General features: G+C 46.0%; 1 protein-coding gene across 4 annotated transcripts in view; it reads right to left on the bottom strand.

Moving 5' to 3' along the window:
* Positions 1-27,193, bottom strand: part of LOC123728800 (ABC transporter G family member 23) — a 98,510-nt gene that overhangs the window by 14,008 nt on the left and 57,309 nt on the right. For all 4 annotated transcript variants that reach the window (XR_014381374.1, XM_082964927.1, XM_082964929.1 and 1 more), the window contains 10 exons: positions 26,009-26,189; positions 21,869-21,965; positions 21,423-21,591; positions 18,590-18,690; positions 8,416-8,486; positions 8,021-8,070; positions 7,154-7,210; positions 6,603-6,673; positions 5,365-5,453; positions 4,293-4,396 (listed from right to left, as the gene is read on the bottom strand). Coding sequence is in view for 3 of the 4 variants with exons in the window: in XM_082964927.1 (XP_082821053.1) it covers positions 4,293-4,396; positions 5,365-5,453; positions 6,603-6,673; positions 7,154-7,210; positions 8,021-8,070; positions 8,416-8,486; positions 18,590-18,690; positions 21,423-21,591; positions 21,869-21,965; positions 26,009-26,189 (990 nt within the window). In the remaining variant the exon portion in view is untranslated. The remainder of the gene's footprint in view (positions 1-4,292; positions 4,397-5,364; positions 5,454-6,602; positions 6,674-7,153; positions 7,211-8,020; positions 8,071-8,415; positions 8,487-18,589; positions 18,691-21,422; positions 21,592-21,868; positions 21,966-26,008; positions 26,190-27,193) is intronic.

Here is a 27,193-nt window from a genome sequence, read left to right as displayed (position 1 = left end):
GTAGTGCAGTAATATCACCAAGCGACCACTAGATGGAGGTGTAGGACCACTACATAAGCTAGTGCAGTAATATCACCAAGCGACCACTAGATGGAGGTGTAGGACCACTACATAAGGTAGTGCAGTAATATCACCAAGCGACCACTAGATGGAGGTGTAGGACCACTACATACGGTAGTGCAGTACCATAGCATGTAGTATTGTAGTTGTCAAGCCAGAACTCGGCTTCTGCAGCCACAGAGGAGTTTTTGAAGTCAACTCTGCATTACAAGCCAACATCTCTACATGACTATCACCCATATTCCCTAACACTCCACAATATATACATCTCCACAGTCACACCGTGCTGCTCAGTGTGTGTACAACACAATATATACATCTCCACAGTCACACCGTGCTGCTCAGTGTCTGTACAACACAATATATACATCTCCACAGTCACACCGTGCTGCTCAGTGTGTACAACACAATATATACATCTCCACAGTCACACCGTGCTGCTCAGTGTCTGTACAACACAATATATACATCTCCACATTCACACCGTGCTGCTCAGTGTGTACAACACAATATATACATCTCCACAGTCACACCGTGCTGCTCAGTGTGTGTACAACACAATATATACATCTCCACAGTCACCGTGCTGCTCAGTGTGTGAACAACACAAAATATACATCTCCACAGTCACACCGTGCTGCTCAGTGTGTACAACACAATATATACATCTCCACAGTCACACCGTGCTGCTCAGTGTGTACAACACAATATATACATCTCCACAGTCACACCGTGCTGCTCAGTGTGTACAACACAATATATACATCTCCACAGTCACCGTGCTGCTCAGTGTGTGTACAACACAATATATACATCTCCACAGTCACCGTGCTGCTCAGTGTGTACAACACAATATATACATCTCCACAGTCACACCGTGCTGCTCAGTGTGTACAACACAATATATACATCTCCACAGTCACACCGTGCTGCTCAGTGTGTACAACACAATATATACATCTCCACAGTCACCGTGCTGCTCAGTGTGTACAACACAATATATACATCTCCACAGTCACCGTGCTGCTCAGTGTGTACAACACAATATATACATCTCCACAGTCACCGTGCTGCTCAGTGTGTACAACACAATATATACATCTCCACAGTCACCGTGCTGCTCAGTGTGTACAACACAATATATACATCTCCACAGTCACACCGTGCTGCTCAGTGTGTACAACACAATATATACATCTCCACAGTCACACCGTGCTGCTCAGTGTGTACAACACAATATATACATCTCCACAGTCACCGTGCTGCTCAGTGTGTACAACACAATATATACATCTCCACAGTCACACCGTGCTGCTCAGTGTGTGTACAACACAATATATACATCTCCACAGTCACACCGTGCTGCTCAGTGTGTACAACACAATATATACATCTCCACAGTCACACCGTGCTGCTCAGTGTGTGAACAACACAATATATACATCTCCACAGTCACACCGTGCTGCTCAGTGTGTACAACACAATATATACATCTCCACAGTCACACCGTGCTGCTCAGTGTGTGTACAACACAATATATACATCTCCACAGTCACCGTGCTGCTCAGTGTGTACAACACAATATATACATCTCCACAGTCACACCGTGCTGCTCAGTGTGAACAACACAATATATACATCTCCACAGTCACACCGTGCTGCTCAGTGTGTACAACACAATATATACATCTCCACAGTCACACCGTGCTGCTCAGTGTGTACAACACAATATATACATCTCCACAGTCACACCGTGCTGCTCAGTGTGTACAACACAATATATACATCTCCACAGTCACACCGTGCTGCTCAGTGTGTACAACACAATATATACATCTCCACAGTCACACCGTGCTGCTCAGTGTGTGTACAACACAATATATACATCTCCACAGTCACACCGTGCTGCTCAGTGTGTACAACACAATATATACATCTCCACAGTCACACCGTGCTGCTCAGTGTGTACAACACAATATATACATCTCCACAGTCACACCGTGCTGCTCAGTGTGTACAACACAATATATACATCTCCACAGTCACACCGTGCTGCTCAGTGTCTGTACAACACAATATATACATCTCCACATTCACACCGTGCTGCTCAGTGTGTACAACACAATATATACATCTCCACAGTCACACCGTGCTGCTCAGTGTGTGTACAACACAATATATACATCTCCACAGTCACCGTGCTGCTCAGTGTGTGAACAACACAAAATATACATCTCCACAGTCACACCGTGCTGCTCAGTGTGTACAACACAATATATACATCTCCACAGTCACACCGTGCTGCTCAGTGTGTACAACACAATATATACATCTCCACAGTCACACCGTGCTGCTCAGTGTGTACAACACAATATATACATCTCCACAGTCACCGTGCTGCTCAGTGTGTGTACAACACAATATATACATCTCCACAGTCACCGTGCTGCTCAGTGTGTACAACACAATATATACATCTCCACAGTCACACCGTGCTGCTCAGTGTGTACAACACAATATATACATCTCCACAGTCACACCGTGCTGCTCAGTGTGTACAACACAATATATACATCTCCACAGTCACCGTGCTGCTCAGTGTGTACAACACAATATATACATCTCCACAGTCACCGTGCTGCTCAGTGTGTACAACACAATATATACATCTCCACAGTCACCGTGCTGCTCAGTGTGTACAACACAATATATACATCTCCACAGTCACCGTGCTGCTCAGTGTGTACAACACAATATATACATCTCCACAGTCACACCGTGCTGCTCAGTGTGTACAACACAATATATACATCTCCACAGTCACACCGTGCTGCTCAGTGTGTACAACACAATATATACATCTCCACAGTCACCGTGCTGCTCAGTGTGTACAACACAATATATACATCTCCACAGTCACACCGTGCTGCTCAGTGTGTGTACAACACAATATATACATCTCCACAGTCACACCGTGCTGCTCAGTGTGTACAACACAATATATACATCTCCACAGTCACACCGTGCTGCTCAGTGTGTGAACAACACAATATATACATCTCCACAGTCACACCGTGCTGCTCAGTGTGTACAACACAATATATACATCTCCACAGTCACACCGTGCTGCTCAGTGTGTGTACAACACAATATATACATCTCCACAGTCACCGTGCTGCTCAGTGTGTACAACACAATATATACATCTCCACAGTCACACCGTGCTGCTCAGTGTGAACAACACAATATATACATCTCCACAGTCACACCGTGCTGCTCAGTGTGTACAACACAATATATACATCTCCACAGTCACACCGTGCTGCTCAGTGTGTACAACACAATATATACATCTCCACAGTCACACCGTGCTGCTCAGTGTGTACAACACAATATATACATCTCCACAGTCACACCGTGCTGCTCAGTGTGTACAACACAATATATACATCTCCACAGTCACACCGTGCTGCTCAGTGTGTACAACACAATATATACATCTCCACAGTCACACCGTGCTGCTCAGTGTGTACAACACAATATATACATCTCCACAGTCACACCGTGCTGCTCAGTGTCTGTACAACACAATATATACATCTCCACAGTCACACCGTGCTGCTCAGTGTGTACAACACAATATATACATCTCCACAGTCACCGTGCTGCTCAGTGTGTACAACACAATATATACATCTCCACAGTCACCGTGCTGCTCAGTGTGTACAACACAATATATACATCTCCACAGTCACACCGTGCTGCTCAGTGTGTACAACACAATATATACATCTCCACAGTCACACCGTGCTGCTCAGTGTGTACAACACAATATATACATCTCCACAGTCACACCGTGCTGCTCAGTGTGTACAACACAATATATACATCTCCACAGTCACACCGTGCTGCTCAGTGTGTACAACACAATATATACATCTCCACAGTCACACCGTGCTGCTCAGTGTGTACAACACAATATATACATCTCCACAGTCACCGTGCTGCTCAGTGTGTACAACACCAGTGGAACAGGGATGTGAACATGAGACAGGGATGTTCAATCATTCAGGAGTCATGATAAGCCTTGCTGATGAGGACGGATGGAGGCTGCTGTGTATGTGTGTGTGTGTGTGTGTGTGTGTGTGTGTGTGTGTGTGTGTGTGTGTGTGTGTGTGTGTGTGTGTGTGTGTGTGTGTGTGTGTGTGTGTGTCTATGTGTGTGTGTGTTACCTTGAAGACGAGCAGCATTAAGAGCAGTAGTAGAATGACCTGGATGCTGATGACAAACAGCTGGGAGATGAGATGGGCCAGCACAGTCTCCAACGAACTAACACCTGGAGGGAGAGAGAGAGAGAGAGAGAGAGAGAGAGAGAGAGAGAGAGAGAGAGAGAGAGAGAGAGAGAGAGAGAGAGAGAGAGAGGAGACAGGGAGAGAGAGAGAGAGAGAGAGAGAGAGGAGACAGGGAGAGAGAGAGAGAGAGAGAGAGAGAGAGAGAGAGAGAGAGAGAGAGAGAGGAGACAGGGAGAGAGAGAGAGAGAGAGAGAGAGAGAGAGAGAGAGAGGAGACAGGGAGAGAGAGAGAGAGAGAGAGAGAGAGAGAGAGAGAGAGAGAGAGAGACAGAGAGAGAGAGGAGACAGGGAAAGAGAGAAGGAGAACAAAGGAGAGAGTGAAATAGAGGAGAGGAGAAAGGGAGGGAGAGAGAGAGAATGAAGGAGAGAGTGAAATAGAGGAGAGAGGAGAAAGGGAGAGAGAGAGAGAATGAAGGAGAGAGTGAAATAGAGGAGAGAGGAGAAAGGGAGAGAGAGAGAGGGAGAGAACAGTGGAACAGGAGAAAAGGAAGAGTAAGGTGGGGAGAAGATCATTTAATGTTCTGACAAACTGGCCCATGGTGATTTAACCAGATCTTCTGATTATTGGTCAGGATAATCCACCTCCCCATAGTGGTCTGTACTGATCACTACATAGATAATGACCACAAACTGTCAATGCATCACAAATGGAACCATATTCCCTATATCCAAGCCAGTTCCACTGTGTTTTGTCATTGTTCCCCTCTAATGAGGGACTGGTTTAGACCTGGGACACCAGGTGGGTGATATTAATGATCAGGTAGAACAGAAAGGCTCCTGACCTCGTAGGGTCAGAGTTGAATATCCCTGGGTTATATAGTACACTACTTTTATATAGAGAACAGGGTGGCATTGGGGACACTTGGGCCCTCGTCAACAGTAGTGCAATAAATAGGATATAGGGTGCCATTTGGAACAGATTGTTACCCACTTAATGAACTTTGACCTCTTACCTGCAACCCAGCACCTGTCCATTAGCCCCTCCTTCCTCTCTATCACGAAGGACAGAGCCGTCAAGCCCACTGCCAAGTAGAAAGTGATGCTGTGTAGAGAGAGAAGGGAGGATGAGAGAGAGAAGGGAGGGTGAGAGAGAGAAGGGAGGGTGAGAGAGAGAAAGGAGGGTGAGAGAGAGAAGGGAGGGTGAGAGAGAGAAAGGAGGGTGAGAGAGAAAGGAGGGTGAGAGAGAGAAAGGAGGGTGAGAGAGAGAAGGGAGGGTGAGAGAGAGAAAGGAGGGTGAGAGAGAGAAGGGAGGGTGAGAGAGAGAAAGGAGGGTGAGAGAGAGAAAGGAGGGTGAGAGAGAGAAGGGAGGGTGAGAGAGAGAAAGGAGGGTGAGAGAGAGAAAGGAGGGTGAGAGAGAGAAAGGAGGGTGAGAGAGAGAAGGGAGGGTGAGAGAGAGAAAGGAGGGTGAGAGAGAGAAAGGAGGGTGAGAGAGAGAAAGGAGGGTGAGAGAGAGAAAGGAGGGTGAGAGAGAGAAGGGAGGGTGAGAGAGAGAAAGGAGGGTGAGAGAGAGAAAGGAGGGTGAGAGAGAGAAAGGAGGGTGAGAGGGAGAAGGGAGGGTGAGAGAGAGAAAGGAGGGTGAGAGAGAGAAGGGAGGGTGAGAGAGAGAAGGGAGGGTGAGAGAGAGAAGGGAGGGTGAGAGAGAGAGAGGGAGAGGAGGGTGAGAGAGAGAAAGGAGGGTGAGAGAGAGAAAGGAGGGTGAGAGAGAGAAAGGAGGGTGAGAGAGAGAAGGGAGGGTGAGAGAGAGAAGGGAGGGTGAGAGAGAGAAGGGAGGGTGAGAGAGAGAAGGGAGGGTGAGAGAGAGAAGGGAGGGTGAGAGAGAGAAAGGAGGGTGAGAGAGAGAAAGGAGGGTGAGAGAGAGAAAGGAGGGTGAGAGGGAGGAGGGAGAGAAAGAGAAGGGAGGGGGGAGAGAGAGAAGGGAGGGGGGGAGAGAGAAGGGAGGAGGGGAGAGAGAAGGGAGGGGGAGAGAGAGAAGCGAGGGGGAAGAGAGAAGAGAGGGGGAGAGAAGGGAGGGGGTGAGAGAGAAGCGAGGGGGGAGAGAGAGAAGGGAGAGGGGAGAGGGAGAAGGGAGGGGAAGAGAGAAGAAATGGGGAAATTGGAGAGACAAGGAAAGGAGGAAAAGAGAGGATAAAGAGAGAACTACATCTTAGTCTCAGTAAAGCTGACTAGGTTCAGACATGGACTGAATCTGTACCTCAGAACGGCTCCTGGTGTCACAAACGTGGTGAAGTCTGAGTTCATGCTGCCATAGATGGGCTCCTCAAACTGGAAAGAGAAATGGGACAAAGAGAAATAGTCAGTTGAATATTTTCCTCCCAGTATACCATGCATCTGTGTATTCATCAGGGACCAGTGGAATGGACCACGGTTATACATTCAATAATGCAGGCTACATCACAGTCCTTCAGAAGGAATAGGTGCGACTCTCACTCACAATAAAAAACTTCATACTTAATCTAATTTGAATTAAAATCATGACGTTTCGGCCACCAATGGCCCTCGTCAGAATCAATGGTCTTGGCAAGACAACAACATGTTGCTATAGCATAAGGGAGCCATGTTAGCATCAAGGCTAGTGGATGTGGATGGCAAAATACTATCGACAGAGTGTGATCCCCAAATAGCACCCTATTCCCTACATAGCACCCTATTCCCCACATAGTGCACTACTTTGACCAGAGTCTTATGGGAATAGGGTGCCTTTAAGGGTGTAATCAGGGTTTAAAGGGGTTATTGTTGTCCTACCTTGACAGGAAGAGAGACCAGGTAAGACATGCTCCCCATCTTATACTGGACGAAGTCCTGAGGAGGGAACAGACTGTTTCACTTCACTGCTGGATGTATCTTTATCAACAGCTGGGCTGCATCTCAACAGTCTGAACAAGCTACATCAACAGCTGGGCTGCATCTCAACAGTCTGAACAAGCTACATCAACAGCTGGGCTGCATCTCAACAGTCTGAACAAGCTACATCAACAGCTGGGCTGCATCTCAACAGTCTGAACAAGCTACTTCAACAGCTGGGCTGCATCTCAACAGTCTGAACAAGCTACATCAACAGCTGGGCTGCATCTCAACAGTCTGAACAAGCTACATCAACAGCTGGGCTGCATCTCAACAGTCTGAACAAGCTACTTCAACAGCTGGGCTGCATCTCAACAGTCTGAACAAGCTACATCAACAGCTGGGCTGCATCTCAACAGTCTGAACAAGCTACTTCAACAGCTGGGCTGCATCTCAACAGTCTGAACAAGCTACTTCAACAGCTGGGCTGCATCTCATCAGTCTAAACAAGTGACTTCCTCACCTCGTCACGTTTCATTAATCTGCACTGATGTAAAAAAGAAGTGGACAGGTTGAAAGCGTTTCCAGCAGGCCTTGATTTGCCATGTTACTTTGATCCATGGTGTTTTTAGATCAGTCCAGATGAGAAGAGACGCGGAGAGAAAGACCCTGCTGCCATGCAGTCAGTGTGTATTACACTAGATAAAGATATCATCTATAGAAGGTTTTGAAAGCCAGACGGCGCCGTTAAACAATAAGGCTATGTTCCCATTGAAGAAAGAGCAGGTAGATCTGCAGGGAGGAACCAACAGGGAACTCTGGTTGTACCTCCAAGGCATCTGCTAGTTTCTTCTGAAGCATCATGGCGATCTGTTGATCTGGTGACAAAAACACACTACGAGGTGAAAACAATGGCATCATTATCAAGTCTATTATCACTTTTGAAAAACGCTTTTGATTGATCAATTTAATTAACATAAAAAAACGTCTCAAGATGAATCATCATTAAAATGCCTTTTCCAATCTCCATCATTTGGGAGATAAACCATCATTCAGAAGACCCACACAGTTACACTACCACCTAGTGGTCATTTTCACAGACAACATATCTATTCCATTGTATTGTATTCTACCAGTATTATATTCTAATTCTACTTTAGTGTCTGTGAGGGTGAATTCTTTCACACATCGTCATGCCAACAGACTGCGGAGTGAGAGCTTACTGGTCAGGTCCAACCACACGTGCACCGACCCTCCATCCACTACCTCCTTAGAGACCTGACGCTGGATCACCCTGCATAATACAACACACACCACAGAACAGACATGATACAGTAAGGATCCTGTATAATACAACACACACCACAGAACAGACATGATACAGTAAGGATCCTGTATAATACAACACACACCACAGAACAGACATGATACAGTAAGGATCCTGTATAATACAACACACACCACAGAACAGACATGATACAGTAAGGATCCTGTATAATACAACACACACCACAGAACAGAGACATGATACAGTAAGGATCCTGTATAATATAACACACACCACAGAACAGACATGATACAGTAAGGATCCTGTATAATACAACACACACCACAGAACAGAGACATGATACAGTAAGGATCCTGTATAATACAACACACACCACAGAACAGACATGATAGAGTAAGGATCCTGTATAATACAACACACACCACAGAACAGACATGATACAGTAAGGATCCTGTATAATACAACACACACCACAGAACAGAGACATGATACAGTAAGGATCCTGTATAATACAACACATACCACAGAACAGAGACATGATACAGTAAGGATCCTGTATAATACAACACACACCACAGAACAGAGACATGATACAGTAAGGATCCTGTATAATACAACACACACCACAGAACAGAGACATGATACAGTAAGGATCCTGTATAATACAACACACACCACAGAACAGACATGATACAGTAAGGATCCTGTATAATACAACACACACCACAGAACAGACATGATACAGTAAGGATCCTGTATAATACAACACACACCACAGAACAGAGACATGATACAGTAAGGATCCTGTATAATACAACACACACCACAGAACAGAGACATGATACAGTAAGGATCCTGTATAATACAACACACACCACAGAACAGAGACATGATACAGTAAGGATCCTGCATAATACAACACACACCACAGAACAGACATGATACAGTAAGGATCCTGTATAATACAACACACACACCACAGAACAGAGACATGATACAGTAAGGATCCTGTATAATACAACACACACCACAGAACAGAGACATGATACAGTAAGGATCCTGTATAATACAACACACACCACAGAACAGACATGATACAGTAAGGATCCTGTATAATACAACACACACCACAGAACAGAGACATGATACAGTAAGGATCCTGTATAATACAACACACACCACAGAACAGACATGATACAGTAAGGATCCTGTATAATACAACACACACCACAGAACAGACATGATACAGTAAGGATCCTGTATAATACAACACACACCACAGAACAGACATGATACAGTAAGGATCCTGTATAATACAACACACACCACAGAACAGACATGATACAGTAAGGATCCTGTATAATACAACACACACCACAGAACAGACATGATACAGTAAGGATCCTGTATAATACAACACACACCACAGAACAGAGACATGATACAGTAAGGATCCTGTATAATACAACACACACCACAGAACAGACATGATACAGTAAGGATCCTGTATAATACAACACACACCACAGAACAGACATGATACAGTAAGGATCCTGTATAATACAACACACACCACAGAACAGACATGATACAGTAAGGATCCTGTATAATACAACACACACCACAGAACAGACATGATACAGTAAGGATCCTGTATAATACAACACACACCACAGAACAGAGACATGATACAGTAAGGATCCTGTATAATACAACACACACCACAGAACAGAGACATGATACAGTAAGGATCCTGTATAATACAACACACACCACAGAACAGACATGATACAGTAAGGATCCTGTATAATACAACACACACACCACAGAACAGACATGATACAGTAAGGATCCTGTATAATACAACACACACCACAGAACAGAGACATGATACAGTAAGGATCCTGTATAATACAACACACACCACAGAACAGAGACATGATACAGTAAGGATCCTGTATAATACAACACACACCACAGAACAGACATGATACAGTAAGGATCCTGTATAATACAACACACACCACAGAACAGAGACATGATACAGTAATGATCCTGTATAATACAACACACACCACAGAACAGACATGATACAGTAAGGATCCTGTATAATACAACACACACACCACAGAACAGAGACATGATACAGTAAGGATCCTGTATAATACAACACACACCACAGAACAGAGACATGATACAGTAAGGATCCTGTATAATACAACACACACCACAGAACAGACATGATACAGTAAGGATCCTGTATAATACAACACACACCACAGAACAGACATGATACAGTAAGGATCCTGTATAATACAACACACACCACAGAACAGACATGATACAGTAAGGATCCTGTATAATACAACACACACCACAGAACAGAGACATGATACAGTAAGGATCCTGTATAATACAACACACACCACAGAACAGACATGATACAGTAAGGATCCTGTATAATACAACACACACCACAGAACAGAGACATGATACAGTAAGGATCCTGTATAATACAACACACACCACAGAACAGAGACATGATACAGTAAGGATCCTGTATAATACAACACACACACCACAGAACAGAGACATGATACAGTAAGGATCCTGTATAATACAACACACACCACAGAACAGAGACATGATACAGTAAGGATCCTGTATAATACAACACACACCACAGAACAGACATGATACAGTAAGGATCCTGTATAATACAACACACACCACAGAACAGACATGATACAGTAAGGATCCTGTATAATACAACACACACCACAGAACAGAGACATGATACAGTAAGGATCCTGTATAATACAACACACACCACAGAACAGAGACATGATACAGTAAGGATCCTGTATAATACAACACACACCACAGAACAGACATGATACAGTAAGGATCCTTTATAATACAACACACACCACAGAACAGACATGATACAGTAAGGATCCTGTATAATACAACACACACCACAGAACAGAGACATGATACAGTAAGGATCCTGTATAATACAACACACACCACAGAACAGAGACATGATACAGTAAGGATCCTGTATAATACAACACACACCACAGAACAGACATGATACAGTAAGGATCCTGTATAATACAACACACACCAAGAGAACAGAGACATGATACAGTAAGGATCCTGTATAATACAACACACACCACAGAACAGACATGATACAGTAAGGATCCTGTATAATACAACACACACCACAGAACAGACATGATACAGTAAGGATCCTGTATAATACAACACACACCACAGAACAGAGACATGATACAGTAAGGATCCTGTATAATACAACACACACCACAGAACAGAGACATGATACAGTAAGGATCCTGTATAATACAACACACACCACAGAACAGAGACATGATACAGTAAGGATCCTGTATAATACAACACACACCACAGAACAGACATGATACAGTAAGGATCCTGTATAATACAACACACACCACAGAACAGAGACATGATACAGTAAGGATCCTGTATAATACAACACACACCACAGAACAGAGACATGATACAGTAAGGATCCTGTATAATACAACACACACCACAGAACAGAGACATGATACAGTAAGGATCCTGTATAATACAACACACACCACAGAACAGACATGATACAGTAAGGATCCTGTATAATACAACACACACACCACAGAACAGAGACATGATACAGTAAGGATCCTGTATAATACAACACACACCACAGAACAGAGACATGATACAGTAAGGATCCTGTATAATACAACACACACCACAGAACAGACATGATACAGTAAGGATCCTGTATAATACAACACACACCACAGAACAGAGACATGATACAGTAAGGATCCTGTATAATACAACACACACCACAGAACAGAGACATGATACAGTAAGGATCCTGTATAATACAACACACACCACAGAACAGAGACATGATACAGTAAGGATCCTGTATAATACAACACACACCACAGAACAGAGACATGATACAGTAAGGATCCTGTATAATACAACACACACCACAGAACAGACATGATACAGTAAGGATCCTGTATAATACAACACACACCACAGAACAGAGACATGATACAGTAAGGATCCTGTATAATACAACACACACCACAGAACAGAGACATGATACAGTAAGGATCCTGTATAATACAACACACACCACAGAACAGAGACATGATACAGTAAGGATCCTGTATAATACAACACACACCACAGAACAGACATGATACAGTAAGGATCCTGTATAATACAACACACACCACAGAACAGACATGATACAGTAAGGATCCTGTATAATACAACACACACCACAGAACAGACATGATACAGTAAGGATCCTGTATAATACAACACACACCACAGAACAGACATGATACAGTAAGGATCCTGTATAATACAACACACACCACAGAACAGACATGATACAGTAAGGATCCTGTATAATACAACACACACCACAGAACAGACATGATACAGTAAGGATCCTGTATAATACAACACACACCACAGAACAGACATGATACAGTAAGGATCCTGTATAATACAACACACACCACAGAACAGACATGATACAGTAAGGATCCTGTATAATACAACACACACCACAGAACAGACATGATACAGTAAGGATCCTGTATAATACAACACACACCACAGAACAGAGACATGATACAGTAAGGATCCTGTATAATACAACACACACCACAGAACAGACATGATACAGTAAGGATCCTGTATAATACAACACACACCACAGAACAGAGACATGATACAGTAAGGATCCTGTATAATACAACACACACCACAGAACAGACATGATACAGTAAGGATCCTGTATAATACAACACACACCACAGAACAGAGACATGATACAGTAAGGATCCTGTATAATACAACACACACCACAGAACAGACATGATACAGTAAGGATCCTGTATAATACAACACACACCACAGAACAGAGACATGATACAGTAAGGATCCTGTATAATACAACACACACCACAGAACAGAGACATGATACAGTAAGGATCCTGTATAATACAACACACACCACAGAACAGAGACATGATACAGTAAGGATCCTGTATAATACAACACACACCACAGAACAGAGACATGATACAGTAAGGATCCTGTATAATACAACACACACCACAGAACAGAGACATGATACAGTAAGGATCCTGTATAATACAACACACACCACAGAACAGACATGATACAGTAAGGATCCTGTATAATACAACACACAGTTTAGTTAAACTGCAAATGTGTCTACTCTGGTCATGGCAGGTGTGTCTACTCTGGTCATGGCAGGTGTGTCTACTCTGGTCATGGCAGACAGGTGTGTCTACTCTGGTCATGGCAGGTGTGTCTACTCTGGTCATGGCAGGTGTGTCTACTCTGGTCATGGCAGGTGTGTCTACTCTGGTCATGGCAGGTGTGTCTACTCTGGTCATGGCAGGTGTGTCTACTCTGGTCATGGCAGGTGTGTCTACTCTGGTCATGGCAGGTGTGTCTACTCTGGTCATGGCACGTGCGTCTACTCTGGTCATGGCAGGTGCGTCTACTCTGGTAATGGCAGGTGCGTCTACTCTGGTCATGGCAGGTGTGTCTACTCTGGTCATGGCAGGTGTGTCTACTCTGGTCATGGCAGGTGCGCTCTAGCCAACAGCTCACAGATACAGTGTGGGTAGGCAGGGCGGGTAGGCTGTGTGGGTAGGCTGTATGGGTAGGCAGTGCAGGTAGGATGTGTGGGTAGGCTGTGCGGGTAGGCTGTGCGGGTAGGCTGTGTTGGTAGGCTGTGCGGGTAGGCTTTGCGGGTAGGCTGTGCGGGTAGGCCATGCAGGTTGGCTGTTTGGGTAGGCAGTGTTGGTAGGCTGTGTGGGCAGGCTGTGCGGGTAGGCAGTGTGGGTAGGCTTTGCGGGTAGGCTGTGCGGGTAGGCCATGCAGGTAGGATGTGCGGGTAGGCAGTGTGGGTAGGCTGTGCATGTAGGCTGTGCGGGTAGTCTGTGCGGGTAGCCTGTGTGGGTAGGCTATGTGGGTAGGCTGTGTGGGTAGGCTGTGCGGGTAGGCTGTGTTGGTAGTCTGTGCGGGTAGGCTAAGTGGGTAGGCTGTGCGGGTAGGCTGTGCGGGTAGCCTGTGTGGGTAGGCTGTGCGGGTAGGCTGTGCGGGTAGGCTGTGCGGTAGTCTGTGCGGTAGTCTGTGCGGGTAGGCTGTGCGGGTAAGCTGTGTGGGAAGAATGTGCGGGTAGGCTATGCAGGTAGGCTGTGCGGGTAGGCTGTGTGGGTAGGCTATGCGGGTAGTCTGTGCGGGTAGACTGTGTGGGTAGGCTATGCGGGTAGTCTGTGCGGGTAGGCTGTGTGGGTAGGCTGTGCGGGTAGGCTGTGCGGGTAGGCTGTGTGGGTAGGCTGTGCGGGTAGGCTGTGTGTGGGTAGCCTTTGCGGGTAGGCTGTGTGGGTAGTCTGTGTGGGTAGGCTGTGTGGGTAGGCTGTGCGGGTAGACTGTGCGGGTAGGCTCGTCTACAGGATGAGATTATTATGGATAGAAGCAAGAATATTTTTATTTGTCAAACGGCAATTAAGCATCATGTGACCAGAATAAAACCCTCAATATTTATTGTAAAGGAGCATCAAGCTCATCACCGTGCTCTTTCACCACCCTGTGAAGTTCATCACAACATGTTTCATCTGTAGTCTAATAAACTGCATGGTTTCCTCAGTCGTAGTGGGAGGACCACACAACATGTTTCATCTGTAGTCTAATAAACTGCATGCTTTCCTGAGTCGTAGTGGGAGGACCACACAACATGTTTCATCTGTAGTCTAATAAACTGAATGGTTTCCTGAGTCGTAGGTGGAGGACCACACAACATGTTTCATCTGTAGTCTAATAAACTGCATGGTTTCCTGAGTCGTAGTGGGAGGACCACACAACATGTTTCATCTGTAGCTCTAATAAACTGCATGGTTTCCTGGAGTCGTAGTGGGAGGACCACACAACATGTTTCATCTGTAGTCTAATAAACTGCATGGTTTCCTGAGTCGTAGTGGGAGGACCACACAACATGTTTCATCTGTAGTCTAATAAACTGCATGGTTTCCTGAGTCGTAGTGGGAGGACCACACAACATGTTTCATCTGTAGTCTAATAAACTGCATGGTTTCCTGAGTCATAGTGGGAGGACCACACAACATGTTTCATCTGTAGTCTAATAAACTGCATGGTTTCCTGAGTCATAGTGGAGGACCACACAACATGTTTCATCTGTAGTCTAATAAACTGCATGGTTTCCTGAGTCGTAGTGGGAGGACCACACAACATGTTTCATCTGTAGCCTAATTAACTGCATGGTTTCCTGAGTCGTAGTGGGAGGACCACACAGCATGTTTCATCTGTAGTCTAATAAACTGCATGGTTTCCTGAGTCGTAGTGGGAGGAGCACACAGCATGTTTCATCTGTAGTCTAATAAACTGCAAGGTTTCTGGAGTCATAGTGGGAGGACCACACAACATGTTTCATCTGTAGTCTAATAAACTGCATGGTTTCTGGAGTCGTAGTGGGAGGACCACACAACATGTTTCATCTGTAGTCTAATAAACTGCATGGTTTCCTGAGTCGTAGTGGGAGGACCACACAACATGTTTCATCTGTAGTCTAATAAACTGAATGGTTTCCTGAGTCATAGTGGGAGGACCACACAACATGTTTAATCTGTAGTCTAATAAACTGCATGGTTTCCTGAGTCGTAGTGGGAGGACCACACAACATGTTTCATCTGTAGTCTAATAAACTGCATGGTTTCCTGAGTCATAGTGGGAGGACCACACAGCATGTTTCATCTGTAGTCTAATAAACTGAATGGTTTCCTGAGTCGTAGTGGGAGGACCACACAACATGTTTCATCTGTAGTCTAATAAACTGCACGGTTTCCTGAGTCGTAGTGGGAGGACCACACAACATGTTTCATCTGTAGTCTAATAAACTGCATGGTTTCTGGAGTCGTAGTGGGAGGACCACACAACATGTTTCATCTGTAGCCTAATAAACTGCATGGTTTCCTGAGTCGTAGTGGGAGGACCACACAACATGTTTCATCTGTAGTCTAATAAACTGCATGGTTTCCTGAGTCATAGTGGGAGGACCACACAACATGTTTCATCTGTAGTCTAATAAACTGCATGGTTTCCTGAGTCATAGTGGGAGGACCACACAACATGTTTCATCTGTAGTCTAATAAACTGCATGGTTTCCTCAGTCGTATTGGGAGGACCACACAACATGTTTCATCTGTAGTCTAATAAACTGCATGGTTTCTGGAGTCGTAGTGGGAGGACCACACAACATGTTTCATCTGTAGCCTAATAAACTGCATGGTTTCTGGAGTCGTAGTGGGAGGACCACACAACATGTTTCATCTGTAGCCTAATAAAATGCATGGGTTCCTGAGTCGTAGTGGGAGGACCACACAGCATGTTTCATCTGTAGCCTAATTAACTGCATGGTTTCCTGAGTCGTAGTGGGAGGACCACACAACATGTTTCATCTGTAGTCTAATAAACTGCATGGTTTCCTGAGTCGTAGTGGGAGGACCACACAACATGTTTCATCTGTAGTCTAATAAACTGCATGGTTTCCTGAGTCGTAGTGGGAGGACCACACAACATGTTTCATCTGTAGTCTAATAAACTGCATGGTTTCCTGAGTCGTAGTGGGAGGACCACACAACATGTTTCATCTGTAGTCTAATAAACTGCATGGTTTCCTGAGTCGTAGTGGGAGGACCACACAACATGTTTCATCTGTAGTCTAATAAACTGCATGGTTTCCTGAGTCGTAGTGAGAGGACCACACAGCATGTTTCATCTGTAGTCTAATAAACTGAATGGTTTCCTGAGTCGTAGTGGGAGGACCACACAACATGTTTCATCTGTAGTCTAATAAACTGCATGGTTTCCTGAGTCATAGTGGGAGGACCACACAACATGTTTCATCTGTAGTCTAATAAACTGCATGGTTTCCTGAGTCGTAGTGGGAGGACCACACAACATGTTTCATCTGTAGTCTAATAAACTGCATGGTTTCCTGAGTCGTAGTGGGAGGACCACACAACATGTTTCATCTGTAGCCTAATAAACTGCATGCTTTCCTGAGTCATGTCATCGCGTGACTTCAAGTTGACTTCGATATGATGGTTATTATATATCAATATTTGTGCATTTTACAGACACAAAAAGATCCCACCATGTCGAATGAACAAATGATCTGTCTGCTAACTGTTTCCATCACAACTGTCATGATTAAAAATATATATGTATATATATACGGTATGACCTGTGGATAGAAACGGTATGTAAACGGTATGACCTGTGGATAGAAACGGTATATAAACGGTATGACCTGTGGATGTAAACGGTATGTAAACGGTATGACCTGTGGATAGAAACGGTATGTAAACGGTATGACCTGTAGATAGAAACGGTATATAAACAGTATGACCTGTGGATGTAAACGGTATGTATACGGTATGACCTGTGGATGTAAACGGTATGTAAACGGTATGACCTGTGGATGTAAACGGTATGTAAACGGTATGACCTGTGGATAGAAACGGTATGTAAACGGTATGACCTGTGGATAGAAACGGTATATAAACGGTATGACCTGTGGATGTAAACGGTATGTATACGGTATGACCTGTGTATGTAAATGGTATGTAAACGGTATGACCTGTGGATGTAAACGGTATGTAAACGGTATGACCTGTGGATGTAAACGGTATGTATACGGTATGACCTGTGGATGTAAACGGTATGTAAACGGTATGACCTGTGGATGTAAACGGTATGTAAACGATATGACCTGTGGATGGAAACGGTATGTAAACGGTATGACCTGTGGATGTAAACGGTATGTAAACGGTATGACCTGTGGATAGAAACCTGGTTATTGACAGAGTTTTAGAGTGAAGGGGAGAAGAGAACAGAAGAGAACAGAAGAGAAGAGAGGAGAACAGAAGAACAAGGGAAGAAGATGAGACTAGACAAGAGACAGGTCCAGAGGTAGGACTCACCTCTTGGTCAGGTAGCTGGTAAAATTCTTTCCAAACCCGATGACGGCCCAGTACTCTCCGTTATAGGCCCCTGCAAAAGCCTCAGCATGGGACAGGTTCACCTAGGGCAGGGAGGGACAGGGGACACCCTCAGTGACTATAGCTAGGTCTTAAATTACACCCTATTCCTCCATCTAGTGGACTACTTCTGACCAGGAGAACAGTGTTACACCCTATTCCTCCATCTAGTGGACTACTTCTGACCAGGAGGACAGTGTTACACCCTATTCCTCCATCTAGTGGACTACTTCTGACCAGGAGGACAGTGTTACACCCTATTCCTCCATCTAGTGGACTACTTCTGACCAGGAGAACAGTGTTACACCCTATTCCTCCATCTAGTGGACTCCTTCTGACCAGGAGGACAGTGTTACACCCTATTCCTCCATCTAGTGGACTACTTCTGACCAGGAGAACAGTGTTACACCCTATTCCTCCATCTAGTGGACTCCTTCTGACCAGGAGGACAGTGTTACACCCTATTCCTCCATCTAGTGGACTACTTCTGACCAGGAGGACAGTGTTACACCCTATTCCTCCATCTAGTGGACTCCTTCTGACCAGGAGGACAGTGTTACACCCTATTCCTCCATCTAGTGGACTACTTCTGACCAGGAGAACAGTGTTACACCCTATTCCTCCATCTAGTGGACTACTTCTGACCAGGAGGACAGTGTTACACCCTATTCCTCCATCTAGTGGACTCCTTCTGACCAGGAGGACAGTGTTACAACCTATTCCTCCATCTAGTGGACTACTTCTGACCAGGAGAACAGTGTTACACCTTATTCCTCCATCTAGTGGACTCCTTCTGACCAGGAGGACAGTGTTACACCCTATTCCTCCATCTAGTGGACTACTTCTGACCAGGAGGACAGTGTTACACCCTATTCCTCCATCTAGTGGACTCCTTCTGACCAGGAGGACAGTGTTACACCCTATTCCTCCATCTAGTGGACTACTTCTGACCAGGAGAACAGTGTTACACCCTATTCCTCCATCTAGTGGACTACTTCTGACCAGGAGGACAGTGTTACACCCTATTCCTCCATCTAGTGGACTCCTTCTGACCAGCAGGACAGTTACACCCTATTCCTCCATCTAGTGGACTACTTCTGACCAGGAGGACAGTGTTACACCCTATTCCTCCATCTAGTGGACTACTTCTGACCAGGAGGACAGTTACACCCTATTCCTCCATCTAGTGGACTACTTCTGACCAGGAGAACAGTGTTACACCCTATTCCTCCATCTAGTGGACTACTTCTGACCAGGAGAACAGTGTTACACCCTATTCCTCCATCTAGTGGACTACTTCTGACCAGGAGGACAGTTACACCCTATTCCTCCATCTAGTGGACTACTTCTGACCAGGAGGACAGTGTTACACCCTATTCCTCCATCTAGCGGACTACTTCTGACCAGGAGGACAGTTACACCCTATTCCTCCATCTAGTGGACTACTTCTGACCAGGAGGACAGTGTTACACCCTATTCCTCCATCTAGTGGACTACTTCTGACCAGGAGGACAGTGTTACACCCTATTCCTCCATCTAGTGGACTACTTCTGACCAGGAGGACAGTTACACCCTATTCCTCCATCTAGTGGACTACTTCCCAGTGAGCACGGCCCAATGCCTTTGTCCATTGATGTTGAAAAGACGTTGAAATTTGGTCCGTCCGCCCTGGCTTTGATTTCAACGACCACAGACAACGTTTTCTGGTCACCTCTGTACCGGCCTTCATTTCAACGTCCAAAGACATCCGGTCCAGCCTCAATTTGGTCCCAAAAATGTGTACTGTACAGCACTGCACTGTACTCTACTGTACTGTCCAAACTTGTGAAACAGACATTATGATTGGTTAAGATTTGGTTCCGGTTCAGACCAACCAAATGTGGTCTTTATTTGGGGGCGGAGCTCATTAGAATAATGTTTATTTTCAGATTTACATTTTGTTAATTCAGCAGACGCTCTTATCCAGAGAGACTTTCAGTCAGAGCATTCAACTAAGGTAGATGAACAATCACATATCACAGTCAAAGCAAGAAAAAAAACAAAAAAATCAAGACGAATGTATTCATAAAATGCACCTTGTTATAAACAACGTTTTTTTTTTTTTAAGTACTAAAGAGATTTACACGGTTATCAAAACGTCACGCCAGGGTAAGCCTACACGAAACACAGCCCTTATTTTAAGTGTTTCTAAAATCCACTATGGTAATAAATGAATGGTGAAAAAATTATTGGAACCAATTCCCTGTTTGACAGCTAGGTTTTATGGGTATTATGACTCATAATGTGGTACTCTATACGTCTTTTAGACATAATTTTGCTCACTGGATTTTGACCAGGAGGACAGTGTGGTAGATACTCAAACTGTTTCGCCGTACTGTAATAACAAAACACACAATTCCTTTTAAAGGTGAATTATGGAGTTAGCTCTGAAAGTGCTTTTGCTTGGCTTATTTCTGTAGAAACACAGCACATGAACGTATTTTTAGATTAATAAAGAGCAGTGCAGAAGTGAAACCAGCTACCTAGAGGTAAACAGGTAGTGAGTGTAGAGTGTAACTCTTGTTACTTCCTCTTTTAGGTCATGCACCTCCTCCACAACAAACTCTGTCTGACCCCATAATACCGAACAAACAGACATTTAGTTTGCCTCCAGACTGAAACAGGGAGGGACAACCTGAACTTGTCCAATAAGAAACGCTTGTTTTTCCTTTTCCGTGGCAAAACGCTTTGCTACGGTATGCACTAATGAATGCCACCCAGTTGATTGGTCCAGTACCTGTTGCACGCTGGAGTTGTCCAGGAAGGAGAGCAGGGATTGGCTGAAGGAGCTGGAGGAGGTCTCATTGTTGACCACAGCCACCTGTATTCCTTTGGGGTCTCCTCCGATACACAGACACATCAGAGAGATCTGGATGACTGGCAGCAGGAACTGGAAACACATGGACCTGGACAGATACCAGACACTGGGTCAAATACTATTGGAAATCTTTCATGCTCATTCTACTACTACTCTTCGTCATCATCCTCTGCCTCCTCCTCTTCATCATCATCCTCATTATCATCCTCACCACCACGATCATTATAATCGTTATCATCCTCATAAACACCATCACCCTTCATCACCCCCCCACCACCATCATAATCCTCACCACCATCACCACCCTTCATCATCACCACCACTACCAAAATCACTACTATTACCACCACCATCATCATCCTCACCCGGGCATTCTCTTCATCCGCACCATGGTCTTGATCATCAGAGCTGCAATGTTCCTCCACTTTGGCATCACATGCCTGACTCGTACCTTCCAGTCCACTACACACACACACACACACACACACACACACACACACACACACACACACACCACACACACACACACACACACACACACACACACACACACACACACACACACACACTTTTAGCTGCAATGTTCAGCAATGTTCGTCTGCAGTATAGTGTCCATACAATCCTACATTTACCTGAGTATATACAGTGTAGTGTCCATACAACCCTACATTTACATGAGTATATACAGTATAGTGTCCATACAACCCTACATTTACCTGAGCATATACAGTGTAGTGTCCAAACAACCCTACATTTACCTGAGTATATACAGTGTAGTGTCCATACAACCCTACATTTACCTAAGTATATTGTGGCGTACAGCAGGTCAGCCACCAGGGGGAGACTCGTCGAGGCCTGGTAACAGATGGAGTGTAAATCACGAGGCGATGGCTCCATCTGCTGGACGTGCCAGGTCTCGACGGGACCCCAGCCATGACTAATTGGGAGTCGGAGGGGGCGCCGGAACCCGATTCCCCTAGGGAACCCCTGGAGGAGGAGCTCATCCTCCCCCTCATCGGTTTCGAGGGGCCAGTAGAGACCCCCGCTGGGGGCCAACTGAGTGGCCAATTCGGGACGGCCCAGTGGGAGGATCCGAACTTGAAAGCTGCCGCAACCCAAGTGATAGCGGTGGATGGACAGCTACTTCCGGGGGTGAGTGACTGGCGATACCCCTATTTCCAAATTAAGAATAACCTTTTGTATCAAGTGTCGCACAAACAGGGGGAACGTCGAGAGGTATTGTTGCTGCCCCGACGGTACGTAGGAACCGTTCTTCAGCTGGCCCACACCCACCTGTTGGGGGCGCACCTGGGAATGGAGAAGACCCGGGAACGGATTGCCGCCCGGTTCCACTGGCCCGGGATGAGGAGGGCCGTGGAAGACTACTGTCGCAGCTGCCCGGAGTGTCTACTCACTGCCCCGAAAGCACCCTTCCGAAACCCTCTGGTGCCCTGCCAATAATCGGGGTGCCCTTTAAACGCATCGCCATGGACATAGTGGGACCCCTGGTAAAGACTGCTCAAATAGATGCTGCGGAAGGTCATCGAGCAGGATGGGAAGAACTGGGACCAGCTACTACCCCACCTAATGTTCTCAATCCGAGAAGTACCCCAATCCTCCACTGGGTTTTCCCCGTTCAAACTCCTCTATGGGAGGAGGCCACGCGGCCTACTCGACCTCGCCAAGGAGGTGTGGGAAGCCCAACCGACCCGCTTACGCAGCGTGGTAGAGCACGTGGAGACGATGCGGGAGCGGATGACAGCCATATGGCCAGTCATGAGGGAACATATGGAGAAGGCCCAACGCGCCCAAGCCCAGGTCTACAATCGGGGAGCCCAGCCCTGAGAATTCCAGGTGAGAGACAGGGTGTTGGTCTTGATCCCCACGGCCGAAAGTAAGTTCCTGACAACATGGCACGGACCATACAAGGTGGTCGAGAAGCTGGGACCTGTCAATTACCGCGTACGGCAACCGGGGAGACGGAAACCCCAAAAGATTTACCACGTGAACCTGTTGAAGAAGTGACATGAGAGGACAGCCTTGGCCGTGTTATGGTCGGGACCCAGGACGCCAACGGTACCAGCAGAGGTATGAGCAATGAGGACCTCGACCCGGCCCAGAAGCAAGAGCTCAGGGAGCTCATCGATCGGAACGCAGCGGACTTCTCCGAGAAGCCGGGCCGCACGATCCTCATTGAACACCACATCCGTACCCGGCCCGGGGAAACGGTACAAAAGAGGCCATATCGAATTCCGGAGGCCCGAATGGAGGCCGTGAAACAGGAAGTGGAGGCTATGCTGAGGATGGGGGTCGTGGAAGAGTCCCACAGTGTATGGTGCAGCCCCATCGTGTTGGTGCCCAAACCGGACGGTAGCCTCCGCTTCTGTAACGATTTCCGGGGGGTGAACGACATCAGCTTGTTCGATGCATATCCCATGCCGAGGGTGGACGAGCTCATCGACCGATTGGGAAAGGCCCGGTACATCAGCACCCTTGACCTGACCAAAGGTTATTGGCAGGTACCTTTGGCAGCCTCCTCCCGGGAGAAGACGGAGTTTTTGACACCAGACGGGTTGCATCAGTACCGGGTGCTCCCGTTCGGTCTACACGGAGCCCCGCCCACATTCCAATGGCTGATGAACAGAGTGCTTCGACCCCACCAGCAGTACGCAGTGGCATATCTGGATGATATCATCATCCACAGCCAAGGTTGGGAAGAGCACCTGACGCGCCTCCAGGCGGTGCTGGACGCGCTCAGACAAGCCGGGTTGACTGCAAACCCCAAGAAATGCAAGCTAGGGTTCGAGGAGGTGGAGTACCTGGGGTATTTGATCGGATGGGGGAACGTCAAGCCCCAGGAGAGGAAGGTTCACGCGGTACGTGACTGGCCTGTTCCACGCACCAAGACACAGGTCAAGTCCTTCCTGGGACTGGAAGGATACTATAGCCGGTTTATCCCCAACTTTGCGGCTATAGCTTCCCCCCTCACCGATCTAACCAGGGCCCGCCTCCCGAACACAGTGAAATGGACTGACGAGACAGAAGCGGCGTTCAACAGTCTGAAGGAAGCGCTGTGCTCCCATCCAATTCTTGTAACGCCCGATTTCCAGGTGCCGATGGTGGTCCAGAGGGACGCATGTGATACGGGACTAGGGGCCGTTCTGTCCCAGGTACACGAGGGGGAGGAGCACCCCATCATGTACATCAGCCGAAAGCTGATGCCTAGGGAAAATAAATACACTATCATTGAGAAAGAGTGTCTAGCGGTGAAGTGGGTGCTAGACACTCTCAAGTATTACCTGCTAGGTACCCACTTCACCCTGGTCACGGACCATGCTCCCCTGGTCTGGATGGCCAGGGGAAAGGACACAAACGATCGGGTCACCAGGTGGTTCTTGTCCCTTCAACACTTCTCTTTCGTGCACAGGTCAGGGGCGAAGCATGGAAACGCGGATGCCCTTTCGAGAAGGGAGACCTACGTTGCACTGATGACAGTCCCCTCGCCAACAGAGCTAAGGGGGGGGTGGGGGTGGTGTACAGCAGGTCAGCCACCAGGGGGAGACTCGTCGAGGCCTGGTAGCAGATGGAGTGTAAATCACGAGGCGATGGCTCCATCTGCTGGACGTGCCAGGTCTCGACGGGCTCCCCAGCCATGACTGATTGGGAGCTGGTGAGTAATCAAGGGCGGATTGCTCACCAGCTGTGCAAGGCCCATAAAGCTGCCAGAAGGGCAGCACACAAGGGGGACTGGAGGAAGTAAGGTGACTTCCATGTAGTTGGAGACAGTGCCCGAGCGGAAACGAGGGAATTTGAGTTTGAGTTCTAAACAAGATACAGCAAGACCCGGAGCCCAAAAGATGGTATCCCGGAGAGGGTCTCAGGGGGGAGACCTATCCTTTTCTTTTTTGAACTATTATTTAAATAAACACCCTTGAAACTGAGCTAATCCTTCTCTGTCCGTGTCTGATCTGGGTAAACATCTTGACCAAACCCCCTGGTCTGCCACAATATACAGAATAGTGTCCATACAACCCTACATTTACCTGAGTATATACAGTATAGTGTCCATACAACCCTACATTTACCTGAGTATATACAGTATAGTGTCCATACAACCCTACATTTACCTGAGTATATACAGTATAGTGTCCATACAACCCTACATTTACCTGAGTATATACCGTGTAGTGTCCATACAACCCTACATTTACCTGAGTATATACAGTATAGTGTCCATACAACCCTACATTTACCTGAGTATATACAGTGTAGTGTCCATACAACCCTACGTTTACCTGAGTATATACAGTATAGTGTCCATACAACCCTACGTTTACCTGAGTATATACAGTATAGTGTCCATACAACCCTACATTTACCTGAGTATATACAGTATAGTGTCCATACAACCCTACATTTACCTGAGTATATACAGTATAGTGTCCATACAACCCTACATTTACCTGAGTATATACAGTATAGTGTCCATACAACCCTACATTTACCTGAGTATTTGGGCAGCTCTTCTACTGGTCCCGGTCCGGCTCCCAGGATTGGTTGACTCTCTTCCCGGCCACTCTCGAATAATTGGCTGCTGTCTAGTACCCCGCCCAGAGGGGAGGTGCTGTCTTTGGAGCCCACCTGGTCTGAGGTCTCACACAGCTGCAGGAAGGCTTTCTCCAGGGTCTGCAGTGGGTGGATGGGGCAGTAGAGGAGATAGACAACAGTCAATTGAACACACAGATAACATAGTCAAGGGTTTATATGATCAACACAGAAAGCAGTCAACACAGAAAGCAGTCAACATAGAAAGCAGTCAACACAGTCAGACGTCTCACATAGCTGGAGGAAAGCTGTCTCCAAAGTCTGCAGTGATTGGATGGTAGGAGGCAATAGGGTCAATGTAGGGCTACTGCCTACAGGGCTGTTGTCTAGTGGTGATAAAGAGTTACTGTTAGCAGGACTGTTGTCTAGTGGTGATAAAGGGCTACTGTTAGCAGGACTGTTGTCTAGTGGTGATAAAGAGTTACTGTTAGCAGGACTGTTGTCTAGTGGTGATAAAGGGTTACTGTTAGCAGGACTGTTGTCTAGTGGTGATAAAGAGTTACTGTTAGCAGGACTGTTGTCTAGTGGTGATAAAGGGTTACTGTTAGCAGGACTGTTGTCTAGTGGTGATAAAGGGCTACTGTTAGCAGGACTGTTGTCTAGTGGTGATAAAGAGTTACTGTTAGCAGGACTGTTGTCTAGTGGTGATAAAGAGTTACTGTTAGCAGGACTGTTGTCTAGTGGTGATAAAGAGTTACTGTTAGCAGGACTGTTGTCTAGTGGTGATAAAGGGTTACTGTTAGCAGGACTGTTGTCTAGTGGTGATAAAGAGTTACTGTTAGCAGGACTGTTGTCTAGTGGTGATAAAGTGTTACTGTTAGCAGGACTGTTGTCTAGTGGTGATAAAGAGTTACTGTTAGCAGGACTGTTGTCTAGTGGTGATAAAGAGTTACTGTTAGCAGGACTGTTGTCTAGTGGTGATAAAGAGTTACTGTTAGCAGGACTGTTGTCTAGTGGTGATAAAGAGTTACTGTTAGCAGGACTGTTGTCTAGTGGTGATAAAGGGTTACTGTTAGTAGGACTGTTGTCTAGTGGTGATAAAGAGTTACTGTTAGCAGGACTGTTGTCTAGTGGTGATAAAGAGT

This window comes from Salmo salar, chromosome 18 (genome assembly GCF_965601325.2).
Source record: "Salmo salar chromosome 18, fSalSal1, whole genome shotgun sequence".
NCBI lineage: Eukaryota > Metazoa > Chordata > Actinopteri > Salmoniformes > Salmonidae > Salmo > Salmo salar.
The sequence above is the reverse complement of the archived record's forward strand: the minus strand, read 5'-3'. Positions and strand labels throughout refer to the sequence as shown.